The sequence below is a fragment of the Schistocerca gregaria genome, chromosome X (assembly GCF_023897955.1).
Source record: "Schistocerca gregaria isolate iqSchGreg1 chromosome X, iqSchGreg1.2, whole genome shotgun sequence".
NCBI classification, from domain to species: Eukaryota; Metazoa; Arthropoda; class Insecta; order Orthoptera; family Acrididae; genus Schistocerca; species Schistocerca gregaria.
Window position 1 is genome coordinate 768,975,485 of NC_064931.1, and position 18,903 is coordinate 768,994,387.

The following is an 18,903-nucleotide window of genomic DNA, read 5'->3' on the forward strand; positions in this document are numbered from 1 at the left end:
AACGCCGGTCAACTGCTGTTTGCCGGCCGCGGTGGCCGTGCGGTTCTGGCGCTGCAGTCCGGAACTGCGGGACTGGTACGGTCGCAGGTTCGAATCCTGCCTCGGGCATGGGTGTGTGTGATGTTCTTAGGTTAGTTAGGTTTAAGTAGTTCTAAGTTCTAGGGGACTTATGACCTACGATGTTGAGTCCCATAGAGCACAGAGCCATTTGAATCAACTGCTGTTTGTGTATGAGAAATCGGTTGGAAACTTTCCTCATGGCAGCACGTTGTAGTTGTTGCCACCGGCGCCAACCTTGTGTGAATGCTCTGAAAAGCTAATCTTTTGCATATCATAGCATCTTCTTCCTGTCGGTTAAATTTCGCGTCTGTAGTACGTCACCTTCATGGTGTAGCAATTGTAATGGGCAGTAGTGTATGTAACAGTGCATACGATGGAGAAATACAGTAATGAACGAAAGTAAAATTTCCTAGACTGTTAGACTGCATAGTGTTTCTTTTCAGTTTCTTCTACACTCTCGATGTTTCGACCCCTCTCCTGGGATCTTCATCAGGATCCTCTGGTGTTCACAGCTACCTGAAAAGTATCTAAGGCCAGTGACGTGTTCACTTATAAAAGAAAGTTTTCTCGCGCTTCCCCTGAAGACTTGGGCTTATTGGGTAAAATTCTTCCGGCTGTTATTGGTGAGCCGTCGTCATTGGGTAGAGAATGAAACAGGCAGAGCAAGAGAGAACGAATGTTTATTGAAATATTATTGTTGTCGTACAGCAGAGATGGCTTCCTGGCCGTATTTGTATTCCTCGCTGACCGTGTATTCGTATTTACTTCCCTGGTGGTGGGAAACTACGAAGCTGGAAGCCTATAGCTCTACTAAAGTTACATTCGTACTTGGAAATTTTAAAACGCCTCTCGGACTTCCTTCTATAATTGTTGGTTTCCTTGGCCAGTTACGGTAAATGAATGTTACCCTGCAGCAGATTTTGATTTCACTATTGTGCAAAGATGTCCACTTTCGAAAAGACTGGGTTTATTTTGGATATTATTTTCATGTTATATCACAGTGAATGTTTTTTTTTAGTTAGTAAGTCTTATTTTTTCCTTCCTGCTCCCCTTGAATCTAAGCACGCCTACACACTTTTGAAGGTATGCATGTCGAGCAAGGCATTTTTTGAATAGCTTAGTTGGTCGCAGCGTCAGTACGAAACCTCGCAGAGCAGTTTCAACCTTCCTGAAGTTCTCCAACTCAACACTTCGTAACATCGAGTGGGAACGTGGTGGTAGCCCTTGGATGGCGGTGGCCGGGTGGACGACATTTAATGACAAGCATGAGTGGCGTTTCCAGTATTCCGTGATCGATTAATAGAACATCATCACATCGAGTATATCAAGAAACTGGCACCCCGACTTTATTCACGGAATTAATTCACTAAGTACCAATTTAGAAACTGTCCTCATCAGAGACAGCAGTATTAAATCTACCCAAGGAAGTCCACAACATTTACCCTACTCATGGGCTGCATAAAGGACAAAAGGAAGTAAGCTGAACAAGCCATGTCTATCTCATTAAGTCAAATGGAAGGGGACTGATTTTGAGATGCAGTGGATAATGCGCAAAGTAACGACGAAATGATATCCAGCTGTTCACGGTTAGCAAACACAGACGGAAAAGCACGCTCGATATACTTCGCCTCTCAGCAGTCCCAGGGCGGCCCACGGCGTGTCAAACTTGACGCGAGACGCGTGCGCGCCACAGCTGAGCCTGCCTAGACTTCGCTCATTGCTTCCAGGAAGTACTCGGCGCAGCGCGACATTTCATTTAGTGCTGCGGTGTGGCATTTTCCGCTCGGCAGAGCTGTCTAGCGATCTGTCGCAACAAGCCTTTAAAGATGATAGGGAATTACAGAAGGGAGGGACGAGAATTCTGAATATCTATTATGCAGTCGCATAAGCCAGAGAGAGGCGCTGCAAATTTGCTATGAAACGATATTACAATACCGTGCAGAAAGAATTTAAAGATTTAGTTGACAATGAAAGAGCAAAAAATTACAACGATCGATAGACGGGAGTCATTGTCCAGAACATCAAGATGCACTTTGTGCTAAATCTGCAGGCATGCAGCATGTGAAGAAATTGGTGGTATGAATAGAAAAATTTCTGAAGCAGCACGCATTATTCCACTGTCGGTTGCAACAATTTTCACTGTAACTGAAAGAAGAGTATGGAGATTTTCCACAATCGTCGTCAGATGTTTGGTTTGCGGGTCGCTCAACTACGGGGTCATCAGCGCCCGTGCAAGGTCCCAAATTTTACACAGTCCAGTCTAGCCACTGTCACAAATGATGATGAGGAGGAGGAGGGGGGGGAGGATGAAATGATGAGGACAACGGAAACACCCAGACCGCAGGCAGAGAAAATCTCCAACCCCGCCGGGAATCGGACCGAGACCCCGTGATCTAGAGGCATCAACGTTAGCCACCAGACCACGAGCTGCGGACTTCATTCTCAGACAAAGTATAGCATCTCTTGTGTCTTTACCCTGTCTAAACCCTAAATGGTCTTCCTCAGTAGATGCATGGATAATATGATTAATGGTTCAAATGGCTCTGAGCACTATGGGACTTAACATACGAGGTCATCAATCACCTAGAACTTAGAACTACTTAAACCTAACTACCCTAAGGACATCACACACATCCATGCCCGAGGCGGTCGTGCGGTTCCAAACTGTAGTGCCTAGAACCGCTCGGCCACTTCGGCCGGCACTATGATTAAAAAACATAAATATCTGATATGGCGTGTGAGCTGATATCCAAGGGGAGCAGGGAATGAAAGACTAAGCCTTGTGAAACCAAAGTAAGATAGCTTGACTGTGAGATAAAAACAAAACAATAATCAAAATAATGGCCCTCTGATCAAAAACGGACGTCTTTGAAATAAATGTCTGTGACAGGTAACATCAACAACGTGTTGTTCCCCTTCGTTTGTTGCAATATGCTTGTATCCTCCTTGGAATGCTGTCCTCAAGCCTGTTCCGTTCTACAACGGCGGCACTACTAAAGTAACCGAGTGTTACTTATTCCCTCAGAATATGATCTGCAAGTCTTGGTCTCAAACATGTGCAGTCGCTCTCATATCAACACATATCAGCAATAGCGCAGGTCATTTCATTCGTTCGATGTCTGCCCCTCGGGCGAAGCTGTTTGCGAAGAGCAAGAGGTATGCTCGTTCATCGTCGTCTTGATAGAGGAGCCCATCGCCGAAATATGAAGTTCAGGGCTTTACAGTAGGTTTGCGGATCCGGCCTCATACTGCAGAATCCTCAGATTACCCCAGACAGCACTGAAAAGCGTCCGACATCGGTATATGATACTAGCCCATAACATGACAGACCCACCTTTATAAAGCCCCCTTGGGACTGCACATCTCAGATATGCATTAGTACCTGTCTACCTCCGTGACGACCATGAGAGGCTAGGCAAATCCTGCACTCGTTGGTGAACAGAACCCTATGATTGCGATTCAGTTTCCTCTGCTAATGTTTCCCTGTCCACCTCCTTCACGCAACGCGACGCTAGGGAGTTTCTGCTGTTGTTCTTAATGGATGTTTAGATTCCAAATTGGCTGTATGGAGAAAATTATGTATTGTCTAGACAGACACAGGTTTTCCAGTTGCCTCCTACAGGCAGCATGCAGTTGTGTTGCATTATTTTGAGGTACCAACTCGCCATAATTTGTAAGTAGTTTGGTTGGGAAACACTGCAACATCTTCCGCACAGTCTGGATCTTCCATAGCGTGATTTTCACATCTTTGATGACCTGAAGAAAGACATGCGTGGACGTCGGTTTCAGTAGAACAAATGAGTGCAAGATTGGGTGCGGTTGTGTATCCGTCAGCGGTCGACCGCGTTCTACGAAACACGAAGTGGTTGTCTCGTCTCCCAGTGGGAGAAATGTCTTAATGCTTGTGGTGACTGCTTTTGAATGGAACCATTCCAAGATCCCGTTGCGGTAGGTGTTCAGTTTTCATTTGACTGCCCCTTATACTCGGTGGTACAAGGTACCATCGTCCGCCTCGGTAGCTGATTGGCCAGCGCAGATGGTTGTCATGCGGAGGGACCGGGTCCGATTCCAGGAAATGCCAAGGATTGTTCTTTGGTGGAAGGGCTGATACGGGATGCACACAGCCTCGTGATGCCAATTGAGGAACTACTTGACTGAGTATAAGCGTCTCTGCGGTCTGGAAAGTCCTCAAAACGACCGGGAGAGCGGCGTGCTGATGGCATGCCCCAACATACCGCATTCGCATGACGCTGCAAGGTTCAAACGGTTCAAATGGCTCTGAGCACTATGGGACTTAACATCTAAGGTCATCAGCCCCTAGAACTTAGAACTACTTAAACCTAACTAACCTAAGGACAACACACACAACCATGCCCGAGGCAGGATTCGAACATGCGACCGTAGCGGTCGCGCGGTTTCAGACTGAAGCGCCTAGAACCGCTCGGCCAAATCGGACGGCACGCCGAAAGGCAGAGGATGACACGGCAGCCGGCTGAGCTGAATTGAGCCTTCACGGACTGGACAAGGACCTCTTTTTATAACGCACAATTTGCTTCGTGTTTTAAAACAGAGTGAAACCTATAACATTTATAAAATTTGTATTGACAATTTGGAAGAGGTAGGTGCTCGAATAGGTGTCATTCAGTGTGAGATTATTGAGCAATCAGTGGAGGACGCAAATTGAAAAATTGTAGTGATGAGTAATTTAAAATTTCGGTATTCGTTTCAACAAGAAAAAAACGTTAAGGAAAAGAAAAGCACGAAGTATGGTCAAGATTAGTATCGTAATAATAACCCGTCCAAAAGAGGAAGCGATGGGAACGGAATGCTAGGGGAGGATCACTGTTTGCGAACGGGAAATTCCACAATTTTTCAACTACGGGAAATACGCATTCAGTAGCTTTCAGCAAACAATTTGAAGGAGTGTCGCCCAGTTACTGGAATGACAGGCAAAATTTTAAATATATAACGACGACTCTAGAAGGAGAACGATTTGATGAAATAAAATTTCTAACTGTTAATGAGGAAGGGCCACACGGCAAAAGAGGGTAGTGAATTACGCCAACTTGTACGACATCTACACCGTTCCTCCACGGAAGAAAAGAAAATACAATGTTAGAAATATGATTCAGTCATAGTGATATGAAAAAGTAAACTGCAAGTGTATCAGTGTTTACTGTGTTGTTACTGTGTTGAGTGCAAAATGACTCAAAATGTTTCCCGAGTCCCGGGGCGGTTGAATGAACTGCTGAGAAAGGGTATACACGGTAACGCCTTAGCAGATGATACTCAGCTGACCTATTAAACGGCTTCGGGCCAAGGACGGTCAGCAGGTATTGTAAGCAATGAAGTGGGGACACAACCACAGGGGCAACGCGTGCTAAAGCCGTCTGTACACGGCTAACGTTGACTTGCTATGCTGCGGATTGTACTCCGATCGTCTAATGTTATTGAAATTTTATTATAACAGCTCCTTACAACAGGGACACATTTTCATGAATCTTAAATGGATAGTTGCCTTAAAACGGCTTACTCTCATATCACGCAAGTTATAATACGAAAATAACTAAATACGAAAATTCTTTAACCAACAATATGACGTTTCCCATCATTTCATGACAAAAAATAGTACCAATAACGATTCGTCCTCCAGACTTAAAACGGGCTGGTGCTTAGAAACGGCATATTTTCATAGGGTGTAACGTATAACATAAAACCCATCGAATGCGGGTATCTGCTGAACACGGCAAATACAGTATGGCGACCTGCTTTCTGCTTGTTACTTAGGGAGCGTTTTTACTTCCTATTGGTTCTACTTTACGTGGCACATTGGCGAGATGTCACTGGATTTATTTTGTGTTTTGCTTGACGAAATGGCTTCTCAACGAGAAATAGCAGTAAGTGACGCCACATAACTCGTAGAGTGCCAGGTCAGCGACAGCTAACTCGTCCCGTGTGCCAACAGCTTAAGCTTCACCAATGTGAAAGACAACCGGAATATGACAACTGGTGTACCAAAGCAATTCACCAATAGGACGCGTAGTTAAGTAACGTATTGTACGTCAATGTGACAGTAGTTTGAAAAGAAGGGTGATTTGTTTATTTTTATATCCAAGTATTTAGTACATTTTTGCAGTAAAATATCATAGTAACCTTCGCGAACAGCATTTCATGCGTTAGGCATTTACGTATTATGATACTGATCCAGTACTGGTTAGCAGTAATAAGTACCAATGTTTAGTGTGTAGGATGCCAAAGAGAGATGCTTTAGAAGCACCTGATTAATAATAATAAGTTAGCAGACAGCGTGTGCCGCGAAAGAGAACGACTGTAAACAGGACAGTTACTACCATTAGGCAAGACTAGGCGGCCCCCTAGGAGAGCAAACTTTTAGGGCTGGCGAAAAAGTTAACTTCAAATCAAGCAGCAATCGATGCCAAGTCTGGTTGCACCAGTATATTCAGTTAAGTTGTAGTTTAAAATGTTCTGCACGCCTATTTGATTTATTATAGGAAATTTCAAAAATTGAGGATAGAATACAAGAAACTGAGGATGTTTGTTGTCTTCAATGAGTTTTAAACGAATTGATGAAAAAGCATGAATGTTCAGGAATGTCGCCAGAAAAAGAGGACGTCTGGTCACCTAAGTTGAATAATCATTGTTGTGAAGTTGGATGTTGGTGCTGGCGGGCGGGATAGGGGTGGGGGTTTTCAGATAAACCGATGGCAGTAAAAAAGAGGGGGCTCATTTTTCAGTTCTCGCCTAGGGCGACAAAATACCTAGCAACGATCCTGCATGACAAGTACGTCGGATATCACCGTCTGGTTTATTATGGGTCAGCTAAAAATAACCAGTTAAGAGATGAATGTAGAACGCGCAAGGCGGCAGTTCAGTTTTTCAGAGCAAGATAGCACTGAAACAGTCCGGTATCAAAGGGAAATTGCCTTCAGTTTCCGGAAATATATCGAATAACCAATTTTCGGAACTATATCGACTGAGATGAACCACGCACCTTGGCGAGGTGGGGAGGCTTGCATGCTTCATCGAAACAGGTAGCCGTACCATAGCTTCAACTATAACAGAGCGGTGTCGGTGGATAGGCCAGACAAACATACGGTTTCTGAAGAGGAGCAGAACCCTTTTCAGTAGTTACAGGGGCAACAGTCTTGGTGACTGACTAATCTAGGTATGTAACATGCACCAATATAGCCTTTCTGTGCTGATACTGCGAACTGCTGAAATCAAGAGGAAACTAAAAACGTTATTTTTCCCAAGGAGAATACAGCTCTATTGTGTGGTTAAATGATGACGGCATCCTCTCAAAAAAAACATTCCAGAGGTAAAATAGCTCAGGAAAAACAAAACTGGCATTCTAAGGGGCAGAGTTTGGAATTTTAGCTCTCTTAATAGACACATTAGAAATTTTAAAAATGGAAGTGGATAGGTTCAAGTCAGACATCAGTGAAGTTCAGTGGCAGTAGGAGTAGGACTTCCGGTCAGGTGTGTACGGAGTTAGAAATACAAAACCACAGAGGGCTAATACAGGAGTAGGTCTAATAATGAATAAATAAGAAAATAGGAATGCGGGTAATCCACTATGAACAACACAGTGAACACATTATTGTAGCCAAGATAGATAAGAAAAGCACACCCACGACAGTAATACCAGTGTATATGCAGCACCGCAGATGATGAAGAGATTGAAAGAGTGTATGATGAGATAAAAGAAATTATTCAGTTAGTTAAGAGAGAGGTAAATTTAATTGTTATTGTAAGTAGGCTGTTTAGGTTTTTTTATTGGTAACGCCAACGCCACATAGCGCTCTGTATGAAAAATCATTGGCTGTGCTGTGTGCAGTCAGTGGCTGGTTGGCATTGTTGTAATACTCGCCATTGTAGTGTTGGGCGGCTGGATGTTAACAGCGCGTAGCGTTGCGCAGTTGGAGGTGAGCCGCCAGCGGTGGTGGACGTGGGGAGAGAGATGGCGGAGTTTTGAAATTTGTAAGAATTGGTGTCATGAACTGATATATATTATGACTATAAAGGTAAATACATTGTTTGTTCTCTATTAAAATCTTTCATTTGCTGACTGTGCCTATCAGTAGTTAGTGACTTCCGTAGTTTGAATCTTTTAGTTAGCTGGCAGTAGTGGCGCTCGCTGTATTGCAGTAGTTCGAGTAACGAAGATTTTTGTGAGGTAAGTGATTTGTGAAACATATAGGTTAATGTTAGTCAGGGCCACTCTCTTGTAGGGATTATTGAAAGTCAGATTGCGTTGCGCTAAAAACTATTGTGTGTCAGTTTAAGCACAGTCTTGTATAATTTTTCAAAGGGGACGTTTCATTATGAAGGCTATAAGTCGATAGAATGAAAAGGAAGGGAACGAATAATAATAGGAGTGTATGGACTGGCGGAAAGGAATGAAAGAGGAAGCCGCCTGATAGAGTTTTGCACAGAGCATATTTTAATCATCGCTAACACTTCGTTTAAGAATCATGAAAAAAGGTTGTGTACGTGGAAGCATCCTGAAGACACTGAAAGATTTCAGAATGATTATACAAGGAGATTCCGTGATGAAGCTACGAACTTTCAGGGATGATGGAGAAGGGTACGTTTATCAGTTTGAGGTAGGGGTCTTGGTCCGGAAACAACGAAGTCGAATGTCATAAGTGAAAATCGTTCTGATGCCTCTGACAGTAGAACTCGTCTGCTGCAGTCTCTTTGCTTTCCATATTTTGGGAGGAGGTAGTATGGACCAAAACCAGAAAAAATTGTTTGGTAAACTTGGGCTCTAAAATGCAAACCTTAAGAGCTATCAGCAGTTGTTCAGTAAAAGAGATGTGCTTCACAGAAGCAAAGGTGTACAGGGATATTGTGTAATCATCTGTGTTTAATGTATTATAAAACCCTCCGCTATTTGAGTCTTCGCAATCGGCTTCAGCACGTGAGGAATCAACGAGGTCAATGTTGAAAGTGAATGTACCTCAGCTAGATGAGGTCGCTAGCCGTGTGGGATGGCATCATCATGCTTGTGGAGCAAGGTCAACCACGAACGCAGCAGCCCAAGATAGCAGCCTAAGCACACTCGATGTCTTTCTAGCGAGAGTTCAGTGTAATGTTCAGAAAGTATTGTGTTTTTGTGGTGTATCTGAGTGGGAAAAGATGACCAGGAAAGTTGAATATATAACGACATATCTGTGTCAATATCACAGACATTGGGGGTTCGCATCAAGAGTGTTACCCACCATCATCCAAAAAATTCGCTAATCAGAACATTTGATGAGTAGAAGACAATACAGGTGGAAAATACCAGACATTTCATTGAGCACCAATTACCGACAATCAGTGGAGTTCACAGGTTCCCTCATGTCAAAATATCGTGGATAAAGACAATGCTGATCACGTTTTCCGACAGTAATACAATGATCCATCGAGTGTCAGTTCTGAGGGTCAAATCATTAGCGCCTACTTCAATGACATAGGGTTAGAACGATTGTTACAACGCACGCGGCGTGTTCTATCATAGCACTCAAGGACTGGAAAGTGTAGTCTAATGCATAGCACCCGATAGTAAGCTCTGATTCATGTGCGCAACTGTTTGGGTAAGCGCTGCGTAACTGTTCTCGAATCTCCGGATTTGCCCCTGAAGATATTTTTTATTCCCTTGTCTCAAAGAATTCCTATTGCAGAAGGCCACAGTTTGTTGTGTGATGTACCTGGAAGCTAAACAGCTCGAAATCAAGAGGAGTCTTCTGCTACATGGCGCTCATTTAGGTTATCGGTAGTCGAACCTGGGGGTACCCACCACTATTTCCACATCCCGCCTCGGGATGTAATACAATTAGCGCAAAATTTTTTGAAATTAACAACAAAATCTATACCCAAGCAGACGGAGTAGGCATGGGTAATAGTGTAGAAGGCACATTAACCGATATTTTCCTAAATTCTCTGGAATTGTATACTATTTTTGGTATGTAGGTGATACCCTCACGTTGGTAGATGGCAGCCACACAAAAAATATCCACCAAAAACTCAACCAACTGCATCCTAAAATTAAATTCACTATGGGAACTGAGAAAGACAATACCACTTACTATCTAAAACTCACAATTGGCAAAAATAATAATCACCACACATTTGATATTTATCGCTCTCTCTAAGATATTCTTTATATCTCACGTTAAACTTTCTTCCTGTTTAGCCAATGTAAAAGCTATTACAGCTGCCACATGTGATTTTATAAATGCCTGGGTTATCATATCTTGATGTTCTAGTGGTGGCGGAACGTAATTATAAATGTCCATTCCTGTCACCCAATGGTTCATAAAGTAGCATTTTTCCATTCAGTGATTAATAGATTATATAACCTCCTATTAGAAACGGCAGAATTCAAAAATAACTTAACACACTTCGTTATATAGCGTACACAAACGTTTTTGACCCCAACATAACCACAAAATTATATTACAAATGGAAAACACCAAAGCAGAACATAATTCATAGCGAGATATGTCTTACTCGAGAAACATCACCGACATAGAAAATAATATACGTACCAGCAGTCTACTTTGCTAGAATCTACAACAGAATTAAAGCACTTTTTAAAGCCACAAATATTCAGCTAGCCTTTCGAACCAATAACAACTTTTCAATAAAATTACGATCCGCCACCACTAGAACATCGACATATGATAACCCAGGCAATTATAAAATCATATGTGGCAGCTGTAATAGCTTTTACATTGGCCAATCAGGAAGAAATTTTAACGTGAGATATAAAGAACACGCTAGAGAGAGCGAATATAGTCAATCGAACTTTTTGCTATACCTGCAAAATCAAAATCACACTGCTGATACGATCAAAAACGCACTACAGATTCTGCACAGAATGTCAAAAGGTTTTGCAATGAGCATTCTTGTGGAATTAGAAATTTATATGAACACGATAAAATACCCACAAGAAATATTGAACGAACTACAGAGTTTAGACACAAGTACTACCTCAAAAACTTTATTGAACTTTTAGAACACGAAATTGGATACATCGGAAGTAACATATGCAACAACCAAAGACAATCGTAACAAATTTTAAGTAATAAAATAATATCGCTGTTCATCTGCACAATCGTTGTAAACATATAGCGTCGTATGAGTGGAACTGTCAAACTGCTGCCACGTCGTAATCAAGATTTAATTTTCAAAATCTTGACATAATTTACGATCTTATTAAAGCAGCGACAGTTACAAAACAGCCCACTAACGACGCAATATGGACGTACAAGACACCTACTTTAATATGAATGACATTGCATCCATACCACCAAAATTGTAATTGCAGGTACTTGAAAATGGGGATTAAGCCGAAAAAGTCTGTTGTAAATAAAGATTACTTGTTATAAGCAGCTGTTTGATGTATGTATTCTAATAATCATGTCGTTATCAGACATATGTTACGCTGCTGACCCTAACGAAGAAAAATTGTAGAACAAAAAAATGATCCTGTCGAAGGATCGGATCCTCCGAAGAGGATCACTTCCAGCAACCTGACAGCAATGAGAACTGGGATCCCCAGAGTTCAACGAGTCACTACAGAGGAGCTCACTGATACCTTACCTCTATAGCACATACGTGTTGCTGCCAGTGTAAGCCCGTAACCCTCATACCAGACAACTTGAAGGGCGAATGTTACGTCAGTTTCCCAAGGCCTTAGTCGTGGTCCCTTGGATCCTAACAACATGGACGCCTCTGACTACTGCTCCACCATTTACGCATAGTATTTCTAATTCTCATAATGAATTACCATTTACAAAGGAGTAAAATCCAAGATCGTGACTGATATTCTAATAATCAACATATGCAGTCGCCGCATTCCAAATTATTGTGTCTTAGGAAGACAATGAATGGCCTTCCCACAGCCACTGTTAGAATATTTTTATTCAACTGGCCGTTTCCAAGATCTTAGATGTCATTTACTAATGTTTTCTTCAACCTTTTGTCATATAGCCCCATTGCAGTGATACGCTGCGTTACGTTGAGTCTAATTTTTAGCTGTACGGCAAATTACCTACGATTAATCTGAGAATGAGGTTTAAAATCTCGATACTGCTCATGAGAATAAAAATATTCAAATAGAAGCTATGGACTTCATTGACTTCCTGAATTATTTCAAGCGTGGACGCAAGCAGGCATCGTCAAGATGAACAAAATCTTATTTTTCTTTACCTTGCAGAATGCCATCATACTACAAGCATACACAAAAATCAAAAGTTGAGCCACTGAAGAGTTATATAGCTCTTAATTGTTCAGTATTCTTCATGGAAAATACCTAAGGTCATATACTGGTCAGAAAAGTTTGAATGCGTGCATTCACATTTTATGGTTCATGACATGTCACATGTATCAGACAGTTCAGAAGTCTGTAACATGTAAGTAATATACATCATGCAGTACGAAGTCTCTAACCTGTAAGTAAGACTGGAACCTTATATTTTTCAAATGGCAGTTGTACATGGTTTTGAAAAATGTATGACACAGAACTATATTTTATTCATGTATTATTACTACCGGTTTCGGTCATAAGCCATCATCTTGGTATCGGTACCAACACAAAGAAAGAAACCAACTACAGAAACAATAAAAAACACACATCGTAGTACGCTACAGACACCAAGATGATGGTTTATGACCGAAATCGGTAGTAATAAGAAATAAATACAATACTGATGTGTGTCATGCGGTTTTCAAAACATTTTTTGATAGCCGCATGAAGAAAAAGTTTGATCTTCTACCCAGCACAGGACAACAGGCGATCCTTCTGCATCAACGTACTACGATATGTATGTTTTGTTGTTTCCGTAGTTGTAGACGTCTTTGCTAAAGAGAGTACGCGGTGTAAACGTCCTTCTACTCGGATTAGTGCAGTGTGTCTAAGTCTCAAAATAAACAACCGCATTTGGCGTCGCTATAATTATCCCCCAACGCGTGTGTAACGAGCGCCAGAAAGGAGAATCACCGAGAGTGGGCTATGAGAAAGTTTAACTGTGAACTTTTGATCTCGAAACATCCTCATTTGTTGAATAAAATAGTGTCAATACCAATCACATAAGCACATAAGCAGACCAATGATATCTTGAGAATTTACACATGTTTCTCAGAGCGATTTATACTCTTTTTCGCTAAAACTAATACAATTTATTTAGAGATTTTGGTGGAGGGTGGTGGTCCCTTAATAGTTTAAACAATACAAACGAGAATACCATAAAAATATTCAAATTCAGCAATTGCAGAAACCAGAGAAGTCAATATTTCTTTCTCATGTTCTTCAACTTACTATTTCACATTCCTGTTCTACGAGTATGGTCGTTAACTACATAGAAGATGCAGCTCTCTGTTGGGGACTGCTCCTTCTCAAGTGAATGAAAATGATCATTAGAATGGTTTCATAGACCTTAGCAGCAGTCTGCTTTTTAGTGTGATCGTAGGACCAACAGGAAAATACTATATGATCGCTCATAACATTGCACAAACTTTGCAGCTGAAAGAAAAGTCTGGACTGTACGTATCTCCTGGCATTCTTCATATGTAAGAAGGAAAATAAAGGAAGATAGGTATTTAACGTCCCATTGATGAGGTGGTCATCAGAGACGTTGCCCAGCTTCGGACTGGGTGTGTGGGGAGCGTTTCTCAAAGAAATCACGCTGGCGTTTGGCCCCAAAACGTAAATCTGGATGGGCAGATGGAGATTTCTGTACGTAAATTCATCGCATTGTTTACATTCACTGGATTACAACAGGTATGGGAACAGCATCACTCAGTTTACGTCCCACTGTTCCCACCGAGACGTAAACAAATCTTATTTCAGGTATTACTCCTCTTTCATGTCCTCCTGTCTAGACCTATACGCTTCGTTTTTATTCCAATATTGTGTAAACAGAAGGTTTTTCCCCCCTGAGCTCTGTAGACTTTCGTTACACTAGACACAGTATATCTAGATGTTGTTGTTACTGCTGTTTCTGTCGTCCTCAGTCCGAAGACTGGTTTGATGTCTCTATTCTAGTATATCCTGTGGAAGTTTCTTCATTTCTGTATAACTACGACAATCAACATCCATTTGATTCTGCTTATTGTAATCAAGCTATGGTCACCCTCTACAATTTTTGTCACTTTCACTTCCCTCCATTACCAGACTAAATAGTCCTCTCTCTTTTCTTTCCAGCTCGATTCAGTACCTCTTCATTGGTTATCCGATCTTTAACATTCAGCATTCTTCTGTAACATCTTATTTTAAAAGGTTCTGTTCTCTTCCTGCCTGTCTGACAGAATTAAAATATCATTGGCAAATCTTAACGTTTTCATTTCTTTTCGTTCACCTTCAACTGCCGTTATTAAACTTTCCTTAGCTTCCTTTACTGCTTGTGTTCGAAACACTTCCAGAAGTGTTGTAGTCCAAGGGGAAAAGCCACTGTATTACGAGTAAGCTAGAAAATAGATTCCAAAACCGAGGCGTTGATGTCAGGGTGCTAACATTTTTGTTTCGGCCAAAGATTCTTCACATGATACATGCATCGTTTCGGCTCCGCCTTTAGTAGTTTCAAATGTACATATCGGTTGGCTGATCGGTTGGCAACAAGACCGTAGAACTTCATAGCCAGCTCTGGAATTTCCCTCTATAACTCAAATAAGATTACAGTCATAAAAGTTATACATTCTACTGTCCCACCACCAGTCGCACCATAAAATCTCATAAATCACATTGAAGCTATGTTTTTTAGGCAATATACATAATAAAAAAAGACATTATAACACCGAAGTTGGTGTTTATTTACTGACTGACTGGTTCCGCGCTTTGCCCCTTTTCACAACTCACTTATTACTGATACAAATTGTGTTATAGGTGTAAGTGCGCAACGTGAATAATAAAGGTATCAGTGATAAAATGTTCAGATGGTAACTACTTACGTATTTGTATTTAGGATATGATTTATGTGGAAAGTTGTACTTATGTCCTCAAATTTAAATGCGTGTCATATCTGCGTTAAAAGATGTCACAGATGTAGTTGCAGCCGATAGTATTGTATTAATGTGTATGAACGATATATATTTTTTCCTAAAGTGCGGTACCTTTATCATCCAGCTTGATGTTATCCACCTGAAAACGATATTTTACACACAATGGAGAATTTGTTCTTAGTGTGTATATAAGATGTAATAATAAAAGTCTTTGCATTACCATTGTCAAAATTACGATACCACCTACTTCAGTGTAATCCAATAAGAACAAATTCTCCATCGCGTATCAAATATCGTTGTCACTTGGATCACATCAAGACGGATAATAAAGGTACCAGAATTAAGAAAAAGTATATATTATACCTATACATTAACATAAAACTGCAAAGTGTAACTACATCTGTGACATCTTTTAAAGCAGGTATGAGATATATTTAAGTGCGATGACAAACAAAACTGTAGACACTAACCATATCCTAAATACAAACACATAAGTGTTTAAAATAATTTTATCACTGATTCTTTTATTTTTCACAGTCTACACATGCACATAACAAATTTTGTTCTCTGTAATAGGCGGCTCGTGAAAATGAGCAACGCTCGAAACTAGTCAGCCAGTAAATAAACAGCAGCTTCGGTGTTATAATGTCTTTGCTTCAACATTTGAGAGCTGCAAGATGCAACGTACTGAAAACTTTCATAAATATAATACAATTTTTGGAATAAAGGAGAACTATTGACGATTCTAGATATCGAAGTAACAGGTTTCGTATCCTGAAAAATCATTTCTCAATATAGTATTAAAATGATTTCCAACAAAGGAAGGAGCATCTGACAACACCGATCAAGAGTTTTGTTATTATAGAAAATCATTACGACACTTGGCTTCAGTGAAATAGAAAGCGTAAGTTTATAAACTTTTAGTGTTATTCTGGAAATCTTCGAAGTCACAAGTGCAGAAGACTGCGCACATTGAATAGATGAACATGTTTAAAACTGTGGTGACTCAGTATGCTGTTGCTGATATCAGCTGGCCACTTTGTCTTAGGGGCAGTAAACGGCAGTTAGTTCTAGGTGAAGATCGGATTTCAACCGGCACAAAACCTGCAATCAAATAACTTAAGCAACGCATGCCGATTAGTTCGGTATGTAACATTGCACGTAGCCTCAGAGGTGAAAATTCTTTATATGAAGGGGTGATAGCAAGCAACAAAGTAATTTTTAGAAATTTACATAATGAAATTTGCCAGACCGAAGTAATGGCTGCTTCTCATATACATTAATATTCAAAATAATTTTCAGTTTCTCTCAGAGATATCATAATTACCTTTGAACTATAAAACAGATTAAAAAGACGTGCTCATAGTTGTTATTAAGACATCGTATGTTCCATCGCCTGAGATTATTAACAAACGTTAACGTTGCTTACGTCAAAGTGACTCTGTTGTATAAAAAGATGAATTAATCGAAAAACTGATTGCATGTAATCATAAAGTCTTAGCAACTGCTCTTCACCAGAGAGAAACCTCGCTTACTTGGAGTAATCTCGTAAGCTTGGAGTCCCGGTACGGAATATGCGTTGACTTTCCATCGACTAATGCTGATATTACATGACCAAGAGCTGTTAACGAGAGATTAATTTTGATTGCTTCTTTAAGTCGGTCTCCAGCGGCCCCTTAAACAGATAAAAACGCATGGATGGAATATGAGTTAAGTATAAAATCACCACAGAAATATCTAATAAAACTAGCTGTTCACTCACCTGTTTTTGATTGTCTTTCACTTCCAGCTAAATCAACTAGATTTAACTTTCCTTTCCGCACTTTGTTGACAGGGATGTCACATTCCAATGCACTCACTGGCATCATTTCCAGCTGGATACTAAATATGGAATGCGATCGCGACGAATCGGCGTTCATGAGCGTAGCGCCCGTGGCGCGGTTCTTCCAGCCCCTCGCCATCAGCTGCTCGCTCTCAGAAACGCTCTGAACAGGATGCAACGACAGATCTGCAAGTTCAAAACCTTACGATATGTTAACAGTTCTACTTATTTAGTTACAGAAGTAACAGTAACTTCAGGCATATTCCAGATGATGCTGTTATCTATAATGAAGAATAATCTGAAAAAATGTGAACAAATATCCGGTCAGATATTGCCAAAATTTAAAAGTGTTGCAAAAACAGCAACTTGTTTTAAATGTTAATAAATGTGAAATTATGCACTCAACAAAGCGCAAAAACATAGTATTATACAGGGCGTTACAAAAAGGTACGGCCAAACTTTCAGGAAACATACCTCACACACAAATAAAGAAAAGATGTTATGTGTACATGTGTCCGGAAACGCTTCATTTCATGTTAGAGCTCATTTTAGTTTCGTCAGTGTGTACTGTACTTCCTCGATTCACCGCCAGTTGGCCCAATTGAAGGAAGGTAATGTTGACTTCGGTGCTTGTGTTGACATGCGACTCATTGCTCTACAGTACTAGCATCAAGCACATCAGCACGTAGCATCAACTGGTTAGTGTTCATCACGAACGTGGTTTTGCAGTCAGTGCAATGTTTGCAAATGCGGAGTTGCAGATGCCCATTTGATGTATGGATTAGCACAGGGCAATAGCCGTGGCGCGGTACGTTCGTATCGAGACAGATTTCCAGAACGAAGGTGTCCCGACAGGAAGACGTTCGAAGGAATTGATCAGCGTCTTAGGGAGCACGGAACATTCCAGCCTATGACTCGCGACTGGGGAAGACCTAGAACGACGAGGACACCTGCAATGGTCGAGGCAATTCTTCGTGCAGTTGACGATAACCCTAATGTCAGCGTCAGAGAAGTTGCTGCTGTACAAGGTAACGTTGACCACGTCACTGTATGGAGAGTGCTACGGGAGAACCAGTTGTTTCCGTACCATGTACATCGTGTGAAGGCACTATCGGCAGCTGACTGGCCTCCACGGGTACACTCCTGCGAGTGGTTCATCCAACAATGTGTCAATCCTCATTTCAGTGCAAATGTTCTCTTTACGGATGAGGCTTTATTTCAACGTGATCAAATTGTATATTTTCACAATCAACATCTACATCTACATCTACATGACTACTCTGCAATTCACATTTAAGTGCTTGGCAGAGGGTTCATCGAACCACAATCATACTATCTCTCTACTATTCCACTCCCGAACAGCGAGCGGGAAAAACGAACACCTAAACCTTTCTGTTCGAGCTCTGATTTCTCTTATTTTATTTTGATGATCATTCCTACCTATGTAGGTTGGGCTCAACAAAATATTTTCGTATTCGGAAGAGAAAGTTGGTGACTGAAATTTCGTAAAAAGGTCTCGCCGCGACGAAAAAGTCTATGCTGTAATGACTTCCATCCCAACTCGTGTATCATATCTGCCACACTCTCTCCCCTATAACGTGATAATACAAAACGAGCTGCCCTTTTTTGCACCCTTTCGATATCCTCCGTCAATCCCACCTGGTAAGGATCCCACACCGCGCAGCAATATTCTAACAGAGGACGAACGAGTGTAGTGTAAGCTGTCTCTTTAGTGGACTTGTTGCACCTTCTAAGTGTCCTGCCAATGAAACGCAACCTTTGGCTCGCCTTCCCGACAATATTATCTATGTGGTCCTTCCAACTGAAGTTGTTCGTAATTTTAACACCCAGGTACTTAGTTGAATTGACAGCCTTGAGAATTGTACTATTTATCGAGTAATCGAATTCCAACGGATTTCTTTTGGAACTCATGTGGATCATCTCACACTTTTCGTTATTTAGCGTCAACTGCCACCTGACACACCATACAGCAATCGTTTCTAAATCGCTTT

General features: G+C 41.1%; 1 protein-coding gene across 2 annotated transcripts in view; it reads right to left on the reverse strand.

The window, feature by feature from the left end:
- Positions 1–18,903, reverse strand: part of LOC126298495 (osmotic avoidance abnormal protein 3) — a 349,861-nt gene that overhangs the window by 198,211 nt on the left and 132,747 nt on the right. For both annotated transcript variants that reach the window (XM_049989832.1, XM_049989831.1), the window contains exons 5-6: positions 16,832–17,077; positions 16,605–16,744 (exon numbers count right to left, since the gene is read on the reverse strand). In XM_049989832.1, the coding sequence (XP_049845789.1) occupies positions 16,605–16,744; positions 16,832–17,077 (386 nt within the window). The remainder of the gene's footprint in view (positions 1–16,604; positions 16,745–16,831; positions 17,078–18,903) is intronic.